Raw genomic sequence first — 20808 nt, 5'->3', positions numbered from 1 at the left:
GATGTCAAGGGTCACACAGGCTCACCCTAGGAAATAATCCTAGATACGCAAATGTTTTTCTGCCATGCCAGAAGTCCCACCTGCAGCTGAAAATTCTCAAAGGCTGTCAAAACAAAACTTCTGAATGTACCAAACTGAGCATTCAAGTTGGACGTCGGGCTTGTGGCTACGATTGCACCACTTAATTCCTTATGAAATGTTGACATACTGCTATTAAATTGCTCACTTGTCATTAATGCTTTTTTCAATGACTCCATAGTTAAAACCATAGATTTACGATTCGGTACAAGTGTGGATATCACGAAAGTGAAGTTAGATCACTAGGTTTACTTAATAAAAATAGCGGGCAGGTTTAGGTTTAATTACTGGTATATAAAAAAAAACTAATAATGCACTTTACTAATTAATATTTAACATGAAAATAAAACCGGTTTTGCTACTTTTCATTGATGCTCTTTTCCTATTAGTGTAGTGTGTGTACATACCTATACTAGTATGTTAGGTACTACCTGCTAATGTATGTAACATTCTATTGGTGAAAGAATTTCTCAAATCGGTCAAGTAGTTTTTGAGTTTATTCGTTACATACAATAATGCTATCTACATAATATAAGAGTAAATAAAACTAAACACGTTTATTCTGGTCATTTATTGAAAACATACTTTTACATAGTTTTACAGAATAACAAAAAACATTCTTTAAAGAAATAATTGACAAATTATAATGGCACTATTGAATTTAACATAAAACTGAAAAACGATTGGCTAAGTTCATTAAGAATAGCAAAAAATAATCGTAAATTATTACTTCGAACATTTAATAAACACACATTGAAAAAAATCCTAATATTTTAATATTGAATTAACAATAATATAATATTCATTTAACGTTTCACGAGATAATTAAGTTGATCCTTAAAAAATATATTAATATTACCTACCTACTATATTTTTTTCAGAGAAATTAAATGTCCAGACGATTTTATAACCGTTAGAATTGGCGTCTAATCAACTACACTAAAGGAATCGTATACATACTAACTTGAATTAAATTAATAAAAAAAATCATAGACAATCTTAAATGAAATTTAATCGAAGCAATATATCACTATCTAGGCATCTCACTATGCGATTGATTTAACATAAATCCGTTTCACAACCTAACGTTTATTTTATTTGCATAGAATATAATTATAAATATATCATATTATAGTTTATTACTTCATGTCACTTTTAGTATACTCCCATAATATTTAGAAGTATTGATAAATGTAATATTTTAAATACTATATGTTTACATGCTTAACCACAAAATAAAGTCAAAGGTAATTATCAACGACGCCAGAGTTCATTAACCTCAGAATATCTTGTTGAGCACCTTTGCATGAGAGACGAAGTCGAAAATGTTAAGACGCTTTAATAATTCCAGGTTTAACATTTCGTAAGCGTTCCTGCTACATAAGCAATATTGAAAAAAATTATATAAATTTGTACTCGTACATTAAATACTTTAATTAAAGTCAAAGTAAAAATTAATTAATTTTTAATTTATTCTCATTTTAATATTTTGATATTGGTCAATTTTTAGCAAAAAAAAAAACATTTTTGGCTAAAAAGCATTGAATTAAAACAATTCAAATACAAAAGTATTATATGATTTATTTCAATGACCATTAATCTATTTAATTATGTAGCAGACGAAAATATAATACTGGCCAAACGATCTCAATATTAGCATATATACTGGTGAAATCGATAGTAAAGTCAAAAGATAATAATTAAACAGAGTGCTCGGGAGGATTTCCCATAACGCTAAAGTTATATTCTTTATGGAATATTAATTAAAAATGTCTAAGGAACATGTGTTCTAAAAGAATATTTTCTGAGTAAAAAATATTTCTTTTGTAAATAGATCTTATATTGTGTCCTTTATATCGTATCCTTATATTATGACCTAGCCAAACTTATTGATTGATAAATATCATGAATCTCGTCTCAGTCTTACCACTACGATTACGTATTTTAAAATGCTGAATGATGTTACTCGTATGCATGCAATATGATAAAGGCGTGTGTTACATGGATAGTCGGAACTATTTGAATTACTTTTTATAAAAACGTAAAAAGGTTCCTATAAGTGGACTTGTCAACACCTTGAAGTTATGGGAAATATTCCCCAGCACCCTGTATAATTGCCTTAACTCAATTATTAAATAAGAAAACTATAGGAAACTAAATGTTATTTGGTGTAAGGCAACAGACCGATCTATAATATATATTTAGCACAAATTTATTTATTATTATGTATATATTGAAAGTGCCAACTACACCTTTAACATTTTATGTTATATAATATCATCTAATGTAACGTAGTATCATTCAATCATATTGAGTGAAAATATTTACTAACATTCTGAAATATAATCTAGCGTATTATAGAATTTATATTGAAAAATACCTATTTCTTAAATTACAAATACATAATATGTGCTTAAGCTGTTGTACACAAGTAAATCAAATCGGCAAGATCATTCTTATAGCTCGTTTTATGGCCATTCTGTAAAGTGTGGCACAATGAATTTGTACAATATTATTATGCAATAAATATTTTCCTTGAAAAATAATTTAACAATTAACACAAACCGACCTGGCCGATTTGATAGACTATTTCGTTAAACTGCTTGATATAATAATACATACTTACTTACAAAAATATTTTGTATTAATAATAATACTTTGGCCATTTTTACAACAAACATAAGCAATATATTGAATACCGCCAAAACACTTACAAAAATACAATTTTATTTTTTAATCACAAATCACAAATATTGCTTCCATATTTCGTTTAAGTGTTGTAATATATAAGATAACATTTATAATATAATATTAGGTAAATAATTTCAAATCAGTTTCATACTTTATCAATTTTTAGATACCTATACCATATACAATACGTATTTATAAATACTTTTTGTTGATAACATTTTCAATTTACTGCTATATATAACCAAACATACTACATAATGGTCCATATATATTTCAAAATAGAACATTTCCTGAATATGGCAGTCACAAACTGTGTATAAATGTATAAACTATATTAGTTTCATAAACTTTATAACACGTAATCATTATAACACCTACCAATGTATATGTAAAATAATATATATTTCAATATACCAATTATACCAAAAGATATTTTTTTAAATTTACTATTAATAGTTAACATGCTCATAGGATAACGTCTGTAGGATCAAAATTTAAACAACAAAATCTTTGCAACAACGGTCACCTATAGCATAAAATTTGTATTGCACAACACAACGAACATCACTATCGGATATAAAATCACTTACTACAATGACGTAGACGACAGTTATTGCTTTAAATATACATTATATAACGTTATGATAAAAGTATATTATGCTAACTAATGTGCCTCATTTAAAAGCACAGTAACTCAGCGGGCGATCTAGAGAGCTATGCTCGGTGCATCGATGCGTAATCGAATCAGAAATTAAAAAAAACAAAGTTACCGACATAGCTCTACGAGTCCCAAAGCTGAAATGGCGATGGGCGGGCAGGTAGTAGTAGTAAATCACATAGTAGGCATCCACATATCAGCATCGGACGTATCGCATTAAACGAATTTTTAATTTTACAGTAGATTCGTGCGATCCGTACGATGCAGATCAGTGGACACACTTGTGTGACTTCCTATACAAATAATACTACGAATCGATGCGATGCGTCCGCTACGTACGATGCGGATATGTGGACGCCTACCATAAATCGGCATAATATTTTATATGAAGGTATTCTTTACTTTGAAACTGTCCGACACAAAATCGGGGAAAAATGATCATAATACGGGTCCTGACAGGCGACAAATAGGAACCGGATGCAAAAACGAGCGCATTGTCAGTTCTTCCAGAGTTAAAGTGAATACATATATACGCCATCCATCCACCCAAAGTCATCAACGAATAGTTTAATTCATAAATGTCAATGTATTAATAATATAGAATGAACTGTTTATTCATTCATATGTTTCACACATTATGTATCAACAATATCGTCATTCAAAATGGAGATTATTCACTTTTATAATTGAACATTGAACAATTATACATTGAACGACATTTATTTTTTAGTAACAGCATTTTATGCCTGTTGCAAAATATTATAATGCTCGGTTTCATACATACAATAGAATTAGCCGCCGTTTTATATTTGGGCATTGCAAAATTATAGAAATCACAATACCTAACAAGGCAATAAAAATGGTGTACACTTCAAACTCACATACATGTTTTGGAACGTATGACGCAATGCAGTTGAAAGACAATAAATTCAGTTATAGCTTGGCAACTTCGTTCGTAACACTACCGATGATCCGCGCGGGCCGGGGGGCGTGAGTGAGAGTACATCAGAGAAGAACCAAAGTCACCGACATAGCTCAACGAGTCGCGAAGCTGAAGTGGCAATTGTCAGGGCAATTAGTCGAAGAGCCGATGGACGTTGGAGTCCCAAGGTGCTTAAATGGCACCGGAAGCGCTGTGCTGGTCGACACCCCACTACGTGGACCGAGAACATCAAACGGGTTGCAGGGAGCCGCTGGATGGTGGCGGCTCGAGACCGTTTTGTTTGGAAGTCCATGCAAGAGGCCCATGTTCAGCAGTGGACGTCTATCGGCTGTTAACGATTACTATTGTAGGTACCTTTGACATCTTAGTTCAGTTGTACACAGGACTTTTAATGCCTTGTTTTTTTTAGTAGATCCGAATTAGAAATGACCTTCACCCATCTGTTAGATGAATGAAAAGTGTTTTATATAAATCAAAACCATTATTAACTACCATCAATGATTGGCCAGAAGATTTTGAGGCAGCCTACTCGCAATATATTTTTTAGCGTACTATATTTAATATATATAAAATATTTTTAACAAAAAAATTGAACCGACTTCAAAATCACAAAAATAAACTAAAAAGCATAAAATAACAACGTATGTGCTACCTTCTGATCACTTTGAAGGCGGTGCCAAGCCAGTGACGCATTAATTAAAACCGTTTCTGAAAGAACCGCGGGTCTTTAAATCCTAAAAGTATATGATTTTATCGGCTAAATGGCCCGTACTGTGGCTGTAGCTAAAGCGTTACGTGCTAGTACGGGCAATTTCGTTATTTTAATTTTAACACAAAATCACTCAACCGATTTTCATGAAAATTAAATGGGACCAATCTGGAAGTATACTCTTTCAAACCAAAAAATATTTTTTAAAATTGGTTATTAAATGACGAAGTTATGCGGTAACATAAATTAAAACAAAAATGAAAAAAAAATTATGCGTCGAATATTAGATAGAAGCAGGCGTTACTTTGCGGAATGTTGACTCTGCAACGTGCATTTGCAATTGCGCGTTGTAAAGTCAACATCTCCTGAGGATGCTCCGGTTTCGGGGTGAAACTTACGTAGAGAGTATTTTGTCGGATCTGGATGTCGTTATCGCATGGGTTCATCGGCTTTTCGCGGATAATAGCATAATAAATAAATCATTCTATAATCATACGCGTCGAATTGAGAACCTTACGTATTACGTACACACCACCTACAGTAGTCTTAATAAGTTCCTAAGCCTAAGGTTGCCTGGAAGAGATCGCTACTAAGCGATAAGGCCGCCTTTTGTATTCTACTTTTTCTTATGTTTCTGTTTTGCTTGTTTTCTTTTATTTATTGTGGTGTACAAATAAAGAGTATTAAATAAAAAAATTAAATTTCCTTTTTTTGAAGTTTTTTAAAAACATTTTTAATCCATTAAACAGATGGGTAAAGGTCGTTCATAACACGGATCTCAGTTTACAATAGACAAGTAACGTAAGCTGAAAGACGAAATCTTAATAACGAAGAGGATTCACCTCGCGCTGGCGGCGGCAGCGGCGTCCGCCTCCGTGGTACCGTCGTGGTACTCGTGGAAACACGGCACTATGCACAGGTTGGTGCGGCACTCGGGACAGTGGTACTGCGTCTTCCTGCGCAGCGTGCGGCCGCTCTCGTCGCGCGAGTTCCAGCAGAAGTTGCAGCTGAGCGGCGGGCCGGAGCGCACGGCGGGCGTGTGGCTGGCGCGCTGCGTGTGCGCGGCCGTCTCCGCGCCGCTGTCGAACGACGTGGACGCGGCCGGCACAGACGGCTGCCGGCCCACCACTGCCACGGCTCGGATCAGCAGCGAGCTCACCGACTGCTCCGAGCGCGGCCGCCGACTTAACTGTTGAACATCGACGGATTTTTTATTCGTTAACAACCTCAGACCAATTATAGAAGGACCAGTATCGCACCCATATTCACAAACGAAATTTTATGTCATTTTCTAAGGAAAACGAGCTTAGATTTGGTATAAATCTTTTACTAAACTATAAGTTTTTGCCCGTTTTTTTACATTATTCAACTACACAAAAAGGTATTTTCACGGAGCTCTTTAATCGACGAACACGATTACAACTATGAAACATCGATGGTATAGAGACACTTTGTATAATCGCATTAGATCGTTGATCATATACTTTGACAGAAAATTAACGTATAGCGAGGCAGGTCCTATACAATAATTGGTCTGAGTTAACAACCCATAGTCGGCGCACTGCTTAACTCGAGTCTCCTCTCATAATGAGAGTCCCAGACCCGGTCAAGCTTCGCTTCGACTCATTCTAACCCGATTTTTAACCCACAAACTTCCCCAACAATTTTCGCCGAATAGGGATGATGACTGTTTTTTAAATTGTATATAAATTAAGAGTATGCTAATAGTAAAGCAATTTTGTAAAAGTAACAGGGTATCTGCGATCATTACTTCCGGAGCTACAGGGATTTAAAGGGTCAGATTTGCGGCGCTGCCGCGGATCCCTGAAAAACGCCCCATACAAAGTGGCACAAACTAATGACGTCGTAGGCACTTAGTGATAGTTAATTTGTATGGGCGTTCAAACTAAATTACCAATATCTTTGTTATTTGTGCGTTTATGTTTATAGTTCATGTATTGAAAAATGTCACATTTAATGTAAGGAAGCTAAAACTGTATGAACTTTTATCTAATTACAATAAAAGATTTTTAATAGATTTTGAAATTTTATAATCTTATTTATTTTAGAAATATCCAGTTAAGCTTTGCTTATTATGTATAAATTAGTTAACATTGACCCTATTTACCAGAATGTATCATAAAAATCAATATATTCAAACCTAGTCATCATCCCCATTGGTTCTGCCGTTCTTGAGTTGATCGGCGACTACGCAACTTTCGTCGCTTCAATACCTTAATTTTATTTTTTGAGTTAAAGAAGACTTTTAATTTGAAAAAATTTATATTAATAAGAAATAATACTAAGATATAAATAAAGAGCCTTTTCTAACTGCGGAATTTCCATTATTTTTTTTAAATAAATGGACACTCATTGTCAACTATAATTGTTAGGCATATGCTGCCGCGACACTTTTTGTAAAAAATAATGTGTTCTGCAAAGTAGTAGTACATTATTTTATTCTAACATCAATAGTTTTTGCAGCGCACGCTATGTAAACAATGTTTAAGGTAATTTTTTGGTTAAATTATTGGAGTTTTAGAACGGATCCCTAACTTTTTGAAAATATAATATAGCCTACAGCACTCAGGTATTGTTTAGTTTTCGAACAGAGAAAGAATTTTTCAAATCGGTTCAGTAGTTTCTGAGCCTATTCTATACATACAAAAACAAACAAACAAACTCTTTATAATATTAGTACAGACTGCATGACTAAACGTTTCCCATTACCCTTCCAACTTTTATCAGTAGGTACCTAATTTATTGCGAGCATTTTTCAACATTTTTGCAGAATACTTCCGCTGCGTACAAGTAAGTGGTAGTCTGTACGTTGAATGATTTTTAGTTCAGTTAAAGAAGTTGATGATGATGGTATAGATGATATGGAAGAAATTGAAGGTACCTTAGGGTTAATTGTTTTATCGTAATTACATTTGGTGCGTGAAGGTTTTTTTACTAATCAGGGTCGCCGAGAAGATCGAGACGTTCAAGCGACGAGTCTAACGAAGGGGCAGGCGAGCTATCTGCCGTTCGAAACCCAAAACTTATAAGGTTGCTTGCATTAGAAACAGCATTTGGATTTAACACCAAATCTAAAATGTGCTCAGCTCTTGCGCTTCCAGAAGTCTAAAACAAAGCAAAAGAAACATGCAAGCACAGCACACCATACCACCGACTGTCTGTAACCACAGAATACATATGTATACATATAGTACCTACAAGTACAGAAGATTCACTCAGCAACGTCATTTAAATAAATAACAAAATTCAGTTCGAACCAACAATTTTTATCTTTTTCTGACAACATTAGGGTTGTCTTTTATTAGAAAAATAGTAGGGGCCTGCGACTTTGTCGACGCTAATTTTGAAAAAAAGTGAAATTCATTTATCAAGTTACATCTATAAAAATTGGTATATGTACTAAAAATAATGTAACTCAAAATTTTTAAAATAATCTAAAGGGCCAAAAGGGGATTGAACTTTTTTTTCATATAAATCGTCCATTATTTGGGTTATATTTTTGTAAGATGTATTGAGTATATATTAAATATAAAACGTGCGAAAATATAAATGAAAGGGGGTGAAATAAGGGTTGAAAGTTTATATCAATTTTCACGGACGTCCGCTAGGTTATGTATAGAAACGAGAATATTTAAAAAGTTTCGTGTTGTTGTATTGCTAGTCCAGTCACAGACACGTACTACTTTAATTTTATCAACAAAGTACGCGAACGTAGCCGCGCGTTAAATCTAGTATTAAGTATTTTGTATTCGAAGACAACCCTAACGTTGTTAGAATATATATGTAATAACAATAATAGTTGGAGGTCCGGTTGCTTGGGCACTCAAATGTCCCGCAGCGGGAGGGTTGCATTATTTTTTTTATAAGTTTTTAATAGTGTTTTGTATATTTTATGTATAACATTGTTAAAAATTTAAAAAAAAGGAGAAATAAATAAATGAGAGAAAAAATAGTTGGAGATGAATAAAACGGCTGTTAATTTTGTTCGAACTGAATTGCGCCGTATTTTGTAGTAGCGAGAGTCACTATTTATTTTAATGACGTTGCGGAGTGAATCTTCTGTAAATGTAAATACATACGAATTCTATGGCCTGGGCTAAAAGTTTCAATGAAAATAGTCCAATAGTCGGGGTTCTAAGACATTTAGGATTTAATTCGAACCTAAAAAAAATAGAATCGCGCTGATGAGGTAGCAGGTGGGAGGTTAGTTTGTGATACTATTAATGCAACGGTTATCTGATTGTTAAAGTACCTTCGGGGCAGAATATTGCGGGTACGATTCGTGTTTTTGTAGTACATGGGATGTGGTCACTGGCGTGGGCTCTGATGTTTGTTTCCTCACTTCCCTCTCCTCGGGTTCCACTCGGTTCTGTCGTTTGAAGTACTTCGAACGCTTGAGCCATACAGCTACTTTGGAATTCAACTCTGTAATAAGTCATAAAATAAAAAATTAGACAACTCCCTACTATAAAAATATTCTCTAATAATTAAGGCCTGAATCATCAATGTAACACTTTCTCATTGACGCTATACTCATGAGCTCCAACATGCTATTATGATTTCCATGATAGCATGATTTCCATTCTACCGATTAGTGTGTATAGCCTTGGTGAGCAGCAATTTACAAATCAACCGGATCCTACTACTGAATGTGAAAATGAGAACAATTGTTTCGCCTATCGAAACGCGCACATCTTGAAGTGCATTCATACAACTGTTCGTGTACACAACTATCAGTAACTTTAATATCTTCATCCGCAAAAGCGCTATTGAGATTTCGCAGTCTTCTGGCAGTTGTTCACGATACTTCCAAGTTCCATCCAAAGCAAAATGGGATCGTTAATCCTGCATAAAAGCTACGAAATGATAATCAAATATAGCTAAAACTGTTGCTGGCGCAGCAATTACGCCGGTCATCCCAGTTCCGATCAAGGTGTCGTTCTCCGAAACGCACCCAATGTTGTAGGTACTCTATCTCTGTACCAACTGTCTACCAGAGATCCTCTACGCTGTTCTGATGCAGGTTGTATATATAGCGCGTTCCATCCTCACTATTGCTTTCCAGCAGTCATGATTATAGTTAATCACAAGCCTATTAGTCACAAAAAAAAAAAAAGTAAGTTTTGATATATAGTTATCTGATAAAAAAGAATAGTTGTCTAATCAGTCTTTATCTGGTACTCACATACTCGTATTATAAAAAGGTTTGTGTGCTTGTAGGGGCAAATTTCGGAGCTACTCACCCGATTTTGAAAAAAAAAAACTACTACTACGTTGAAAAATTAAATAGCTTCTCTATCTAGCTATCTTTCATTAAAAAGATAACTGCATCTTAGTCATTAATGAACACATAACACTTAATGAACACCGTAGTACATAGCATGGGGCCTAGAGCGGTCAAGAATACTATTCGCCACTCTCATAGGCCATATTTTATCACCGTATTCCTACGGAATTTGCTATTTTAATTTGATATTAAAATACAGAATTTCGTCTGTCAGGACAGATAGAGTTGTGTAAAATTAAAAGACGGTTTTTGAAAAACTATCATTTACTATCTTTTATTGCCAAATTTGGTTTTAAATACAGTGGTAGTATACAATGTAACAATTATTGTGTAATGCGGACTAACCTACAGTAGGTTAGACATAAATTCCAAATTGCGTTCTCCAAATCGAAACAAAACACATACTTTACATACCTAACCATTACACTTTTTTGTTTTACAAAGTTTTTACAAAAACATTTCGTTTTGCGAGAACGCAATCTAAAATGAGAGGACAATATTATAACATTATTTTATATTTTCACAATCATAATACTGAATTCGTTTATATAATAAATTTTAGATAGAAATATATATTTTCAATTTTTCATCATATTCGGCGATAGTTGGCCATATTTTTACATAATTGAATTGTACAAAACTAGTAGACAAAGAAGATGGATGGTATGAATTTCAGGCTAACATGCGACCAAAGACTCTCGTGAAGAGAAATGGACATAATTTCAACCAATAGCGGCGCAGTAGTCCCAGTCCCAATTTTCGTTCCAGAGATAACGATACTTCCGGTGGTGCCAGAACTGACTTTAGTCAATTCTCTTCACGAGATATGTCGTTTGGTCGCATGTTAAGGCCTCAGGTTTCAATTGTCATTAGGTCATTGATATAATTAATAAAATTCTAATGAATGTCCAAACTGAAAAAAAATTAACCCAACATAATATGATTTATAACTGAAATATGTTATGTGATAATTATAGTATGATATTCAAACCCCAGTTTAATTCATAACTCAGGCACTTGTTAAATATGACATTTGACAAATAGCTGCTAGAAGGACGCCATCATCTTAAAAATGTTAAGTACTTAATGTGGTATAGTACATAGACCTGTAGTGTTAACATGCGTCCTTCGACATATCCCGTGAAGAGAAAATAGTCAAATTTTAACCAATAGTAGTGCAACTGGAAATACAGCTATCTCTAACATTGCGTAGAGACGAAACTTGACGAAAGAGATGTGACTGGGACAACTCAGCCGCCATTTCTGCATGTCACAAACAGGCCATTACAATGAAATCCCCATAATTAAGTTCAAGTTTTCATTCAGCATCTTTAAACTTCAAAGCAATTTAATTCCTAATGATGATAATAATATTAAATGGAATTTGAATTTATTCCTCCTGACAATATGAATGTGTTCCACTGCCAGGAAATAATTGATATACACCCACGTACAGGCACAACTATGTCATCATATAGATTAGACAAAAATAAGTTCATATATAATATTAAATAAAAAAAATAAACAATATTTTACTATACACAAAACACAATATCCACATGGAATTTTGTCACAATTATTAAAACTATTCTATTGATGAAAACACATTTTTGTATACGTTTGTCCAATCAAAATCAACAAAACTAGTACTTTAATTGATGAAATCAAAGGACCGGCAAAAATATATGGGATCCTGCCTATCAATAACAAAATGCGATATATCAATTGATAGGTTGTTTAAGTACTTTACCTTTTGTTATGGCAGGAAGTACTGCGTAAAAAAAGTTATGACAAAAAAGTCATATTTTATTTACATAAAAATATAGGAGTGCCCTATGAAATGAAGTCGGTGAACATATTTTAACATGCTTTAAAACATGTTTTAAAGAAAAATAAATAGTGCATACAAGTTACGACTGCAACTAACACTTTTGGTTATATTTTTATAAATATAGAGAAATAATAATTTTTAATATTGATATTTTTGCCAGTAACAGTAATTATAATTTTAGATACATAAACTACGTGTAATTTGTAGATTCAGCGATTAGAGTTGAAATATTACGTATTAAAAATTCATTAGGATTTCATTTTATTTATAGAAAAATATATATTTGAATAATAAATTGAATCACTTATAATAATAATTACTTAATTATATATCATAGATATTAAATTATTATAGCTTGGCAACTTCGTTCGTAACACTCTCGATGGTCCGCGCGGAGGGCGTGTAGCGATGAATGAAAAACCCACGACTGATGCACCTCACGATTTCACACCCGCGCAATCTTTCCCCCGTCGCCCGCATATCATGGGAGTGTCATCAACGAACTTGCCAGACTATAGATCATTCCTTATCGGTCGGTCGTACTTAAGTTATGGCGTGACCAAAGAATATATTGATTCATTTTTATATAACATCATGAGCACTTATAGATTGCTACGGAAGGTCGAGACTTTAGCTCATCGCGCTTATAAAATAATGTCATCAAGATTATTCTTTCTCGACTATAAATGCAAGTATTTTGCTATAATGCAAAAAGTTATTATAAGTTTCTTTGTATAAAGAGTTATACCTAAAGTATTTACAAAGGAGATCCCTGTTGTGACAACATTATTATTGTACGTTTGTAGATTCTTTCAAACAATATAGCAACTTGTTATATTGTTATATAACTCAAATAACTTCCTATATTGTTCTTTTGCTTATAAGCTAATTTTAAGTTGTATCAAACCTGCAAGTAGATCTACTTCACGAAGACTTCTAAGACACAAACTGCGGGATAAACTAAAAAGCTAATTAACCTTATAAATATCGTTTACTGATATATATAGGTTAAGTTGAAAAATAAGAAACATAATTGTATAGGTAAATTCAGTTTTTTTGTATCAAAATCAAATTTAATGTAACTTGCAAGAAAGTGTTAATGCAATATACACACAGTACAAAAAATTGAGCTAAGTCTTCGTGAGATAGGTCACTATTGTCATAATTCTGATACTATTGGGTAACTATGTGACAATCATGAGACAAATCATCTAATATCTCTCCATGATGCCTTTTCAATCAACCAAGGTATGAAATCTACCTATATCAATTTAAGACGAACATTTTTATTAGGAACACGAAACACATAATTAAACGTGAGATCAAACCAAATCACAAAATATATTTGACATTGAATATTCGATGTTAAACCATTGTTATGTAAATAACTAAAAAAGTAGGCATTGTAAATTGTAAACTCAAAAAAAAAGATACCAAACTATTCAAACCGTGAGATACCAATACGTACCTATATTTTGATAAAAAAGAATACCTATCCTAAAAGAAACCAACTCCAAAAACACTTGATGTACATAATATAAGAAAAAATGAGGCACTGTTGTTTGTGCGTTTTATGACAAAGAACATCTTACAAATCACGATGCCTGGTACCAGACAAAATATTACTTATATTCATGAAAACATAGACCAGTATTAATGGGCCTAATGTAACATGTTACAGACCGAGCATTCATGTTGTTTGTAGGGGGGAGGGAGGAAGAGAGTGGGAGGAGAGGGGGAGGGGTTGGGGTGGTGGGAGGGTGGAGGCGTGGGAGAGAAAGCAATGACCAACATCGGTTTGTACGCACGTTTTATATACTATAGTTAAGGAGCTGACCTATCTCTGCAGAAGGAATTTGCAGTTTGTGTGACACACAGCATAACAATATGGTCACTGAAAACGAGTCCGTCAGAAATGACCTTTGGATTACAATAGGGTAGTTGACTCATATCAAATTTAATATAAACAATATTAATTTCGTGTAGTACATGGAATAAGGGTCCGAAATATATCGATATCAATTAATAAAAGTTAAGGATGTCATAAAAAAGGTAATTAAAATATTACGTATTTTTTCAAATTTTCCAAACGTTAAAAACGCTGTCGTCCATTTTCTGACGTCACTAACACTTGACGTACTAAACGTCGAACTAATTGTTAACTAATATTTTAGTGACGTCATGAAACAGTTGAAATATACTGTCATGGCCGACACGCGTTTTGACTACTATGTATTGTCAAAAACATATTTAAAAATTAAATTTTTTCGTGTCATCTCGAAAATTATGAAAAAAAAAATTTCAATCTAGTATAATGAACTATTTAAGTACATTTAAAAAAAAGTGTCAACTAGCCTATTATACTCTTGGAACCCGCCAAGATTTATATACGCAACACGGTATAATACAGCAAATATAATTAAGTAGAAAAAATGATAAACATACGAAGCGTAAAAAATACGGCAGCAACACGCCCACAGCAAATAGAAAATTATATTATCTTCAGAAAATCAGTCTACTGATATATTATAAAGTATTATTAAATTCATGTATATTCTTTGTCAAAAAAAAGTATAATAAAAGTGAAGTACAGTACTATAGGCCGATCTTCAGAGTCCTGTCAAAAAATAATACCGATGTATATGTGTGCTTATAAGACTTGTCATGAAATCTACAAAAATATACAAAAAATTTCATATCATGAACAATTGCAACAGTTTATTTAAATGATTTATAATATTTCTGATTGTATTATTGTTAAAAGCAAAAACTGACTGACATGACATATTTTTAACGTGAAAAATTCTCTAACACCATAGTTATTAAATAACACAGCAAGTTTTGGAAATCATGATCATCATTATCAACCCATATTCGGCTCACTGCTGAGCTTGAGTCTCCTCTCAGAATGAGAGGGGTTACGCTGGCCCAATGCAAATTGGCAGACTTCACACACACAGAGAATTAAGAAAATTCTCTGGTATGCAGGTTTCCTCACGATGTTTTTCCTTCACCGTTTGAGACACGTGATAAATATTTATTAAAATGCACACAACTGAAAGTTAGAGGTGCATGCCCCGGAATCTGGGGAAGAGGTCATATACACCGGGCAATCACAACTCTAGTTTTGTTGTTTAGTTTTGGGAATACTTTCATTAATTCATTCTCTCTTTTATATATTAACCCTCTATAAACAACAATTAAAGATTAACTTTAACTGATGTATATAACTTTTGCACTTGTTTATGTGCAGATATGAAATTTTTGCACAATTGTCTAACCGTCATGAAAAGTCTAATGAGCTATCACACAAATTTTTATTCACAGTATCACAATGATTTTGAAAGATGTTGATATGTCTATGATATAAAAATGCAATAGAGGTCAAATATAATTAATTATATGAGAAGAAATACTTTTGTAGAGGTAGCTGTTACATAAAAAATATAGACGAGAAATGTAGCAGAATTCATCAAATTATTATGAATGATACAGTAATAAATATTATATATCTATTCTCCAAATTTTATGTTTCTGTATTATTGATAAACTATCAGATTACAGAAAGTTGGTAAGAACTTACATGTATGGAGTTATCACAACAATATACTGCAGCAATTACGATATTCTAACATCAAACTGGTTTTATACTGGTCTCGACATAAGTATCTCTATCTATTATAATTATACTATTACGATATACTTTGTAATAAATTCGCTATCACATCATTCCTTTTATACAATACTCTTATAATAAAGCAGTTTTAATTTATAATGAAATTATAAATTTAAGACTATGAAAAGCTGATATCAAATACCTATCTTTACACTTACAGTTCTATGAGATCTAAACATACTTTATAGACGGCTTATGACTAAAGGACGTGATAGTCTAGTCGACGAGTTGAATATGGTACAAAATAGAGATACTGCTCTTATCTGCTTTATTCTGTACCATTTTCAACTCGTCGACTAGACTACGAGTTGGGGGCGCGTCCACTCTCTTCAATACTTTTGTTCAGGAAGTGCACACGAACGTCTCCATACGACCGGTTTTGTACGTCAATGCACAAATAACAGTCTACCTACTGGGTATCATGTAATACTGGTTATTAATGGTAACAAATATTTACAAAGGCATATGCATGTAGATATCGAAGCACGTTTGGGGGCGCAAGGGCGGCGACGGGAGCGGCGCGTAGCAAGCGTAGGCCGCGGGCGCGCCGCAAGCGAAGGCCGCGGGCGCGCCGCACGCGCCGCCGCCGCCCGCACACTCGGGTCACAACGAGTACGCCTCGCTGCCTTGCACCCCGCAGGCCGCGTTCTATTGCATCGGAAAGTTAACACCGTTGATAATATTCAGGGGCGAGTTGTTCACTTGCACCGGGAAGTCCACGGGGCGCGGGTCGATGTACTCCACGGGCAGGGGGTGCGGCGGACAGATCAGCGCCATCTGTTGGTTCTGCTGTGGCACTTCGTCTTTGTGCTCCGGCGGCGGCGTCACGTGCTCGCGCTTGATGCGGCTCTTTATGCTCGGCCGATTGTTTGGATAACCTTTCTTCTTATATTCAAGCCATAGTGTTCGGTTATTCACGCCGAACATCCGTGCTGCCTTGCAAAAGCCAATTCCACCAAAACGGACAGCTTCTAAAGCTCTTTGGAAATTTTCTTCCGCTTGCGGGTTTGTGGCACGACGTCGCTTTTGTGGCGTTTGATTCATAGTCTGTACAGTTTGAGCTTCGGTGATACAGCTTGGACCAGCCGTGGGGCCTTGGACGAGCGCCTGACTGTAATGATTCATTTCTGTGTCTCCATGCGGGTTGATCACATTATTGAGATACATTCCTTGATCATGTTGAAGCCCGCCGCCTCCGAGACAAGCATTTGAATACCTAGGGTATGAATGCTCCAACATACTCCATTGCCCTGGGAAGAGAGATAAATGATTTTGTAATACAATAAAAATTATAAAATGTCTCACTACACTACTAGATTTCATTGATCTCCCTTCCCTGGAAAATAATGTAATGTAAAAAACAACTGCAGTTCTATGACTATATGCAAATGTGTTGTGGGAATAAAATGTTGTATGAATGTTGATACTTATTATAAATCACCACTTATTTATCTTAGCTTCAGAAGTCTAGATCAAGTATTCGCTTTCGATTCTTTGTACAATCTTCAATCAGGAGTGTATTTAGTCTATGGTCTTTTGTATGGATGGCAAGTTGCTTCTTGTTCATAACACGAAATTGTAATGGTGTCAAATTAATGCTTTTTGAAATACTTTGACGTCAAAGATGTAGTGCAGTTTCTCAGTTTCTTAAAAGAAGTATTTATGTGAACCGTCCGCTCTCAAATGTCATGAGTGATTGTCACAGGGTTAAATTTTATAGAAGATACATTTCTTTAAATGGATCATTATTTATTTTTTTAGAGTGGCCTAGAGCATTTTTATGTATATCATTGATGTTGAACTCTTCTTTAATGATTAGTAATAGGGATAGATTTCTTGGTTGGGTAATAAGCAGCTGAGTTCTGGTTAGATGACAACGCTGGAAAGCTTGGTGACTAAAATTTTCTTCTATTAACTCACAATTTCTTCTCGATGCACAATACATGTGCCTATGCACAAGTATTCACAATATTTGAATTGAAACTAAAATTCCATGGCATTTTTGCCCCCAAAACAATACGCAATACAATTATTTTAAAAAATCAGAAACATACCATTATGGAAAAAAATAAAAAAAAAGGTATATTCACAGCCATATACAGCTGTAATATGTCTCTTATACACATTGTAAACCCATTAGGAACTAGTTCCTGGTATGGTCACAATCTAATTTACAATAACGATTATCACAATTAATAAGGCAGAATTTGTCCTTTATTGTAATAATTTGTCCTTGATACAAAAAAAAAGATGTGGCAAATATTCTTTTTTGTTTTTAAATAAAAGAAAAAAAAAATTGCAACTGACCTTGTGACATTCCAACTGCATTTGTGTCAAGCTGAATCTGGTCTATATTGATATTTGAAGAGTTTGTCTGTAACAAATAGTTCAATTAATACACTGCTGGAATATGATAAAGTTTGAATCATAAGTTAATTTTTAATTAAGATAATATTATATTAGGATAGATTGGCAGTATTCTTAACATTTCAGACTGAAGTCAGCCAAATCCTATCTAGGATAGTCAGTTATTAATGATTCATTATTAACCATTATCCTTAATGGTTAATAATGAAATTGTCCTCCGTCTTGTAAATCCTCCGCGGGCGTCCGCTAGTCTAAATATATAAAACTCCAAGGTGACTGACTGACATAGTGATCTATTAACCCACAGCCCAAACTACTGGACGGATCGAGCTGAAATTTAGCATGCAAGTAGATGTTATGACATAGGCATCCGCTAAGAAAGGGTTTTGAACAATTCTAAAAATTCATGGTTTCCGCGAGATTTGTTAAAAACTGAATTCCACGCGAACGAAGTCACGGGCGCCCGGTAGTTATTAATATAAAAGATTTTAGTATATACCAAAGTATTATGAATAATAATTAACTTGTTAAATTATAGATGGGACCTACCTGTTCTGACAAATCCAGGCTCTCGTCAAATTCTCTTCGCTTTTGTTGAGGTTCACTACTCAAGGTGATGGCATCTTGCATTACTTCTATATTTTGAGCACAGCCCTCACTCTTGTTGTCATCTGATGCCAGATTTACGGCTGAACCAGTTGAACTTTTTCGACGCCTGCAAAATTTTTTTGACTATTTCTTATTTTTATAAAAAAATAAATAGTGTAATCAAAATTTTATCTTTTGAAAATAAACTAATAAGTTTCTGGCATTGTTTTTTGATAGAAAAACATCAGGCTTATTGAAAGTATTAGAGCAGGTTTCACCACAATGTATGGTAGTGGTAGAGTAGGTGTAGGGGTAGGAGAGGGGTATGGCAGGGGTAAAGTAGGTTTAGGGTAGGGGTGGGATAGGTTTTAGGATAGGGGTAGGGTGAGAGTAGAATATGATAGGGGTAGTAGTAGGAATGAGTCAGAGTAATGCTTGACTTAAATTAAGAAAAATACAAAACTTGTGCTTAGACTATCTGACATCCACCAGAATTATGTAACAAAATCTACTCTAAACAACACATTTTGTTAGAAACAAACTATTGTTTCATCCAAATTTGTCAATATCAATCTTTAAAAACTTTTCAACAGATATAAAGATTTAACAGATTCAACTAAACATAATATATGTATTGTTTTTTAGTTGTATCCAAAAATAAAACAAAATTTTAAAATTAATTACAAATCTAATTATTGTGGAAAGAATCATACCTTCTTCGTTTAATAGAAGGTGAGGCAACTGGAGAAAAGTGAGACAACCTAACAGTTTCACTTTTGTCAACACTTGGATAGTCGGCCGATGTCCCGTGAGCACATGTGAGAGACGTAGGATCAGGCATCTCTGTTAATCCCTTTATTTTTAATATTTTTGCGGTTTCAAAAACCTGTAAATTAAAACAGATAACTTTAGAATCATAGTGTAAGTGGAAACATTATTATTAAGTTTGCACATTATAACAAAAGTTTTACCTTAGGCAATTGCTCTTGGGTTACATTTACTTCCCCGTAGTACATGAAGTCCACCATTGTGCGTAAATCATTGAATGTCACATCTTTCAAAATGACTATTGGGTGATGTGAGGGATTGTCCACAAATAGCGACTAAAACAAATAAAAGCGTTATATGCAGGTTGCTCGAAAGTATTTCCACACAACTCTCGGGTTATATTAATTACCGAAACTGCTGAGCCCACGCGGGCCTAATGCGATTATAGAATAGGTTAATACTAAAATAGTGATTAGGCCAGCTGGTCTTGTAATGAGCCAACAAGTTAAATTCAAGGGAGCACCTACTAAAAATATAAATTGATCAGTAATGTTATAACTCACATGGAAAAATGTGCTGCAGGCGGACAATACTACTTTGTGAGCCACTAAATGTTGACCTTCCGCAGCAAGAGTTACATCAACTAAATCTTTTGCAAGAAGCAGATTGCCAAACATGGATATAAAGTTTGTTTGGTGGTTATTCCACCGCAGGCTGTATTGTTGCGCCATTATGCCCTGTAATTACAAAACCAAAATATTATGTAATAAGTTACAAACGTTTTTAGGGTTTTGTTACCTCAAAAGGAAAAACAGAAACCGTATAAGATCGCTTTGTTGTCCGTCTAACTGTCAAGACTTAAAGAAGTTGTGAAAAAATCACACTCTAAGGCCTCATTCGCACGAGAGTTTTTAAGAGACGATAAAAAAGTGTTGAAATATAACAAATGCATGCCCACTTAAATCAAGACACTTCTTTTCGAGCAGTGTTGCATTTTCAATTTTGGGCGTTGGGCATAGACCTCCATTCAATTTCATACTATACGCTACGCCCGCCAGCGCTGGGTTTTAACGCATCGCTTTTTTAACTCTCGTGCGAATGAGGCTTAAATTTACGTGCAAAAAAGATATGGCCGTTTACTCAGCGGGAAACATATATTTCGACAATCTCAAAGGAATCAATACTCATACT

General features: G+C 34.2%; 1 protein-coding gene across 2 annotated transcripts in view; it reads right to left on the bottom strand.

Annotated features, from left to right (window-relative positions):
* Positions 1-617: 617 nt before the first annotated feature.
* LOC112045869 (protein tramtrack, beta isoform) overlaps positions 618-20808 on the bottom strand; it is a 29555-nt gene continuing 9364 nt past the window's right edge. The window contains exons 3-9 of one of the 2 annotated variants that reach the window (XM_024082239.2): positions 20181-20354; positions 19821-19952; positions 19563-19735; positions 18811-18976; positions 18202-18268; positions 9353-9525; positions 618-6268 (exon numbers count right to left, since the gene is read on the bottom strand). In XM_024082239.2, coding sequence (XP_023938007.2) covers positions 5918-6268; positions 9353-9525; positions 18202-18268; positions 18811-18976; positions 19563-19735; positions 19821-19952; positions 20181-20348 — 1230 coding nt within the window. In that variant the 5' untranslated portion in view covers positions 20349-20354 and the 3' untranslated portion in view covers positions 618-5917. Of the gene's footprint in view, positions 6269-9352; positions 9526-10633; positions 17145-18201; positions 18269-18810; positions 18977-19562; positions 19736-19820; positions 19953-20180; positions 20355-20808 lie in introns of those variants that run through there. The other variant, XM_024082235.2, reaches the window with a different exon arrangement.

The sequence above is a fragment of the Bicyclus anynana genome, chromosome Z (assembly GCF_947172395.1).
Source record: "Bicyclus anynana chromosome Z, ilBicAnyn1.1, whole genome shotgun sequence".
Lineage (NCBI taxonomy): Eukaryota > Metazoa > Arthropoda > Insecta > Lepidoptera > Nymphalidae > Bicyclus > Bicyclus anynana.
The sequence above is the reverse complement of the archived record's forward strand: the minus strand, read 5'-3'. Positions and strand labels throughout refer to the sequence as shown.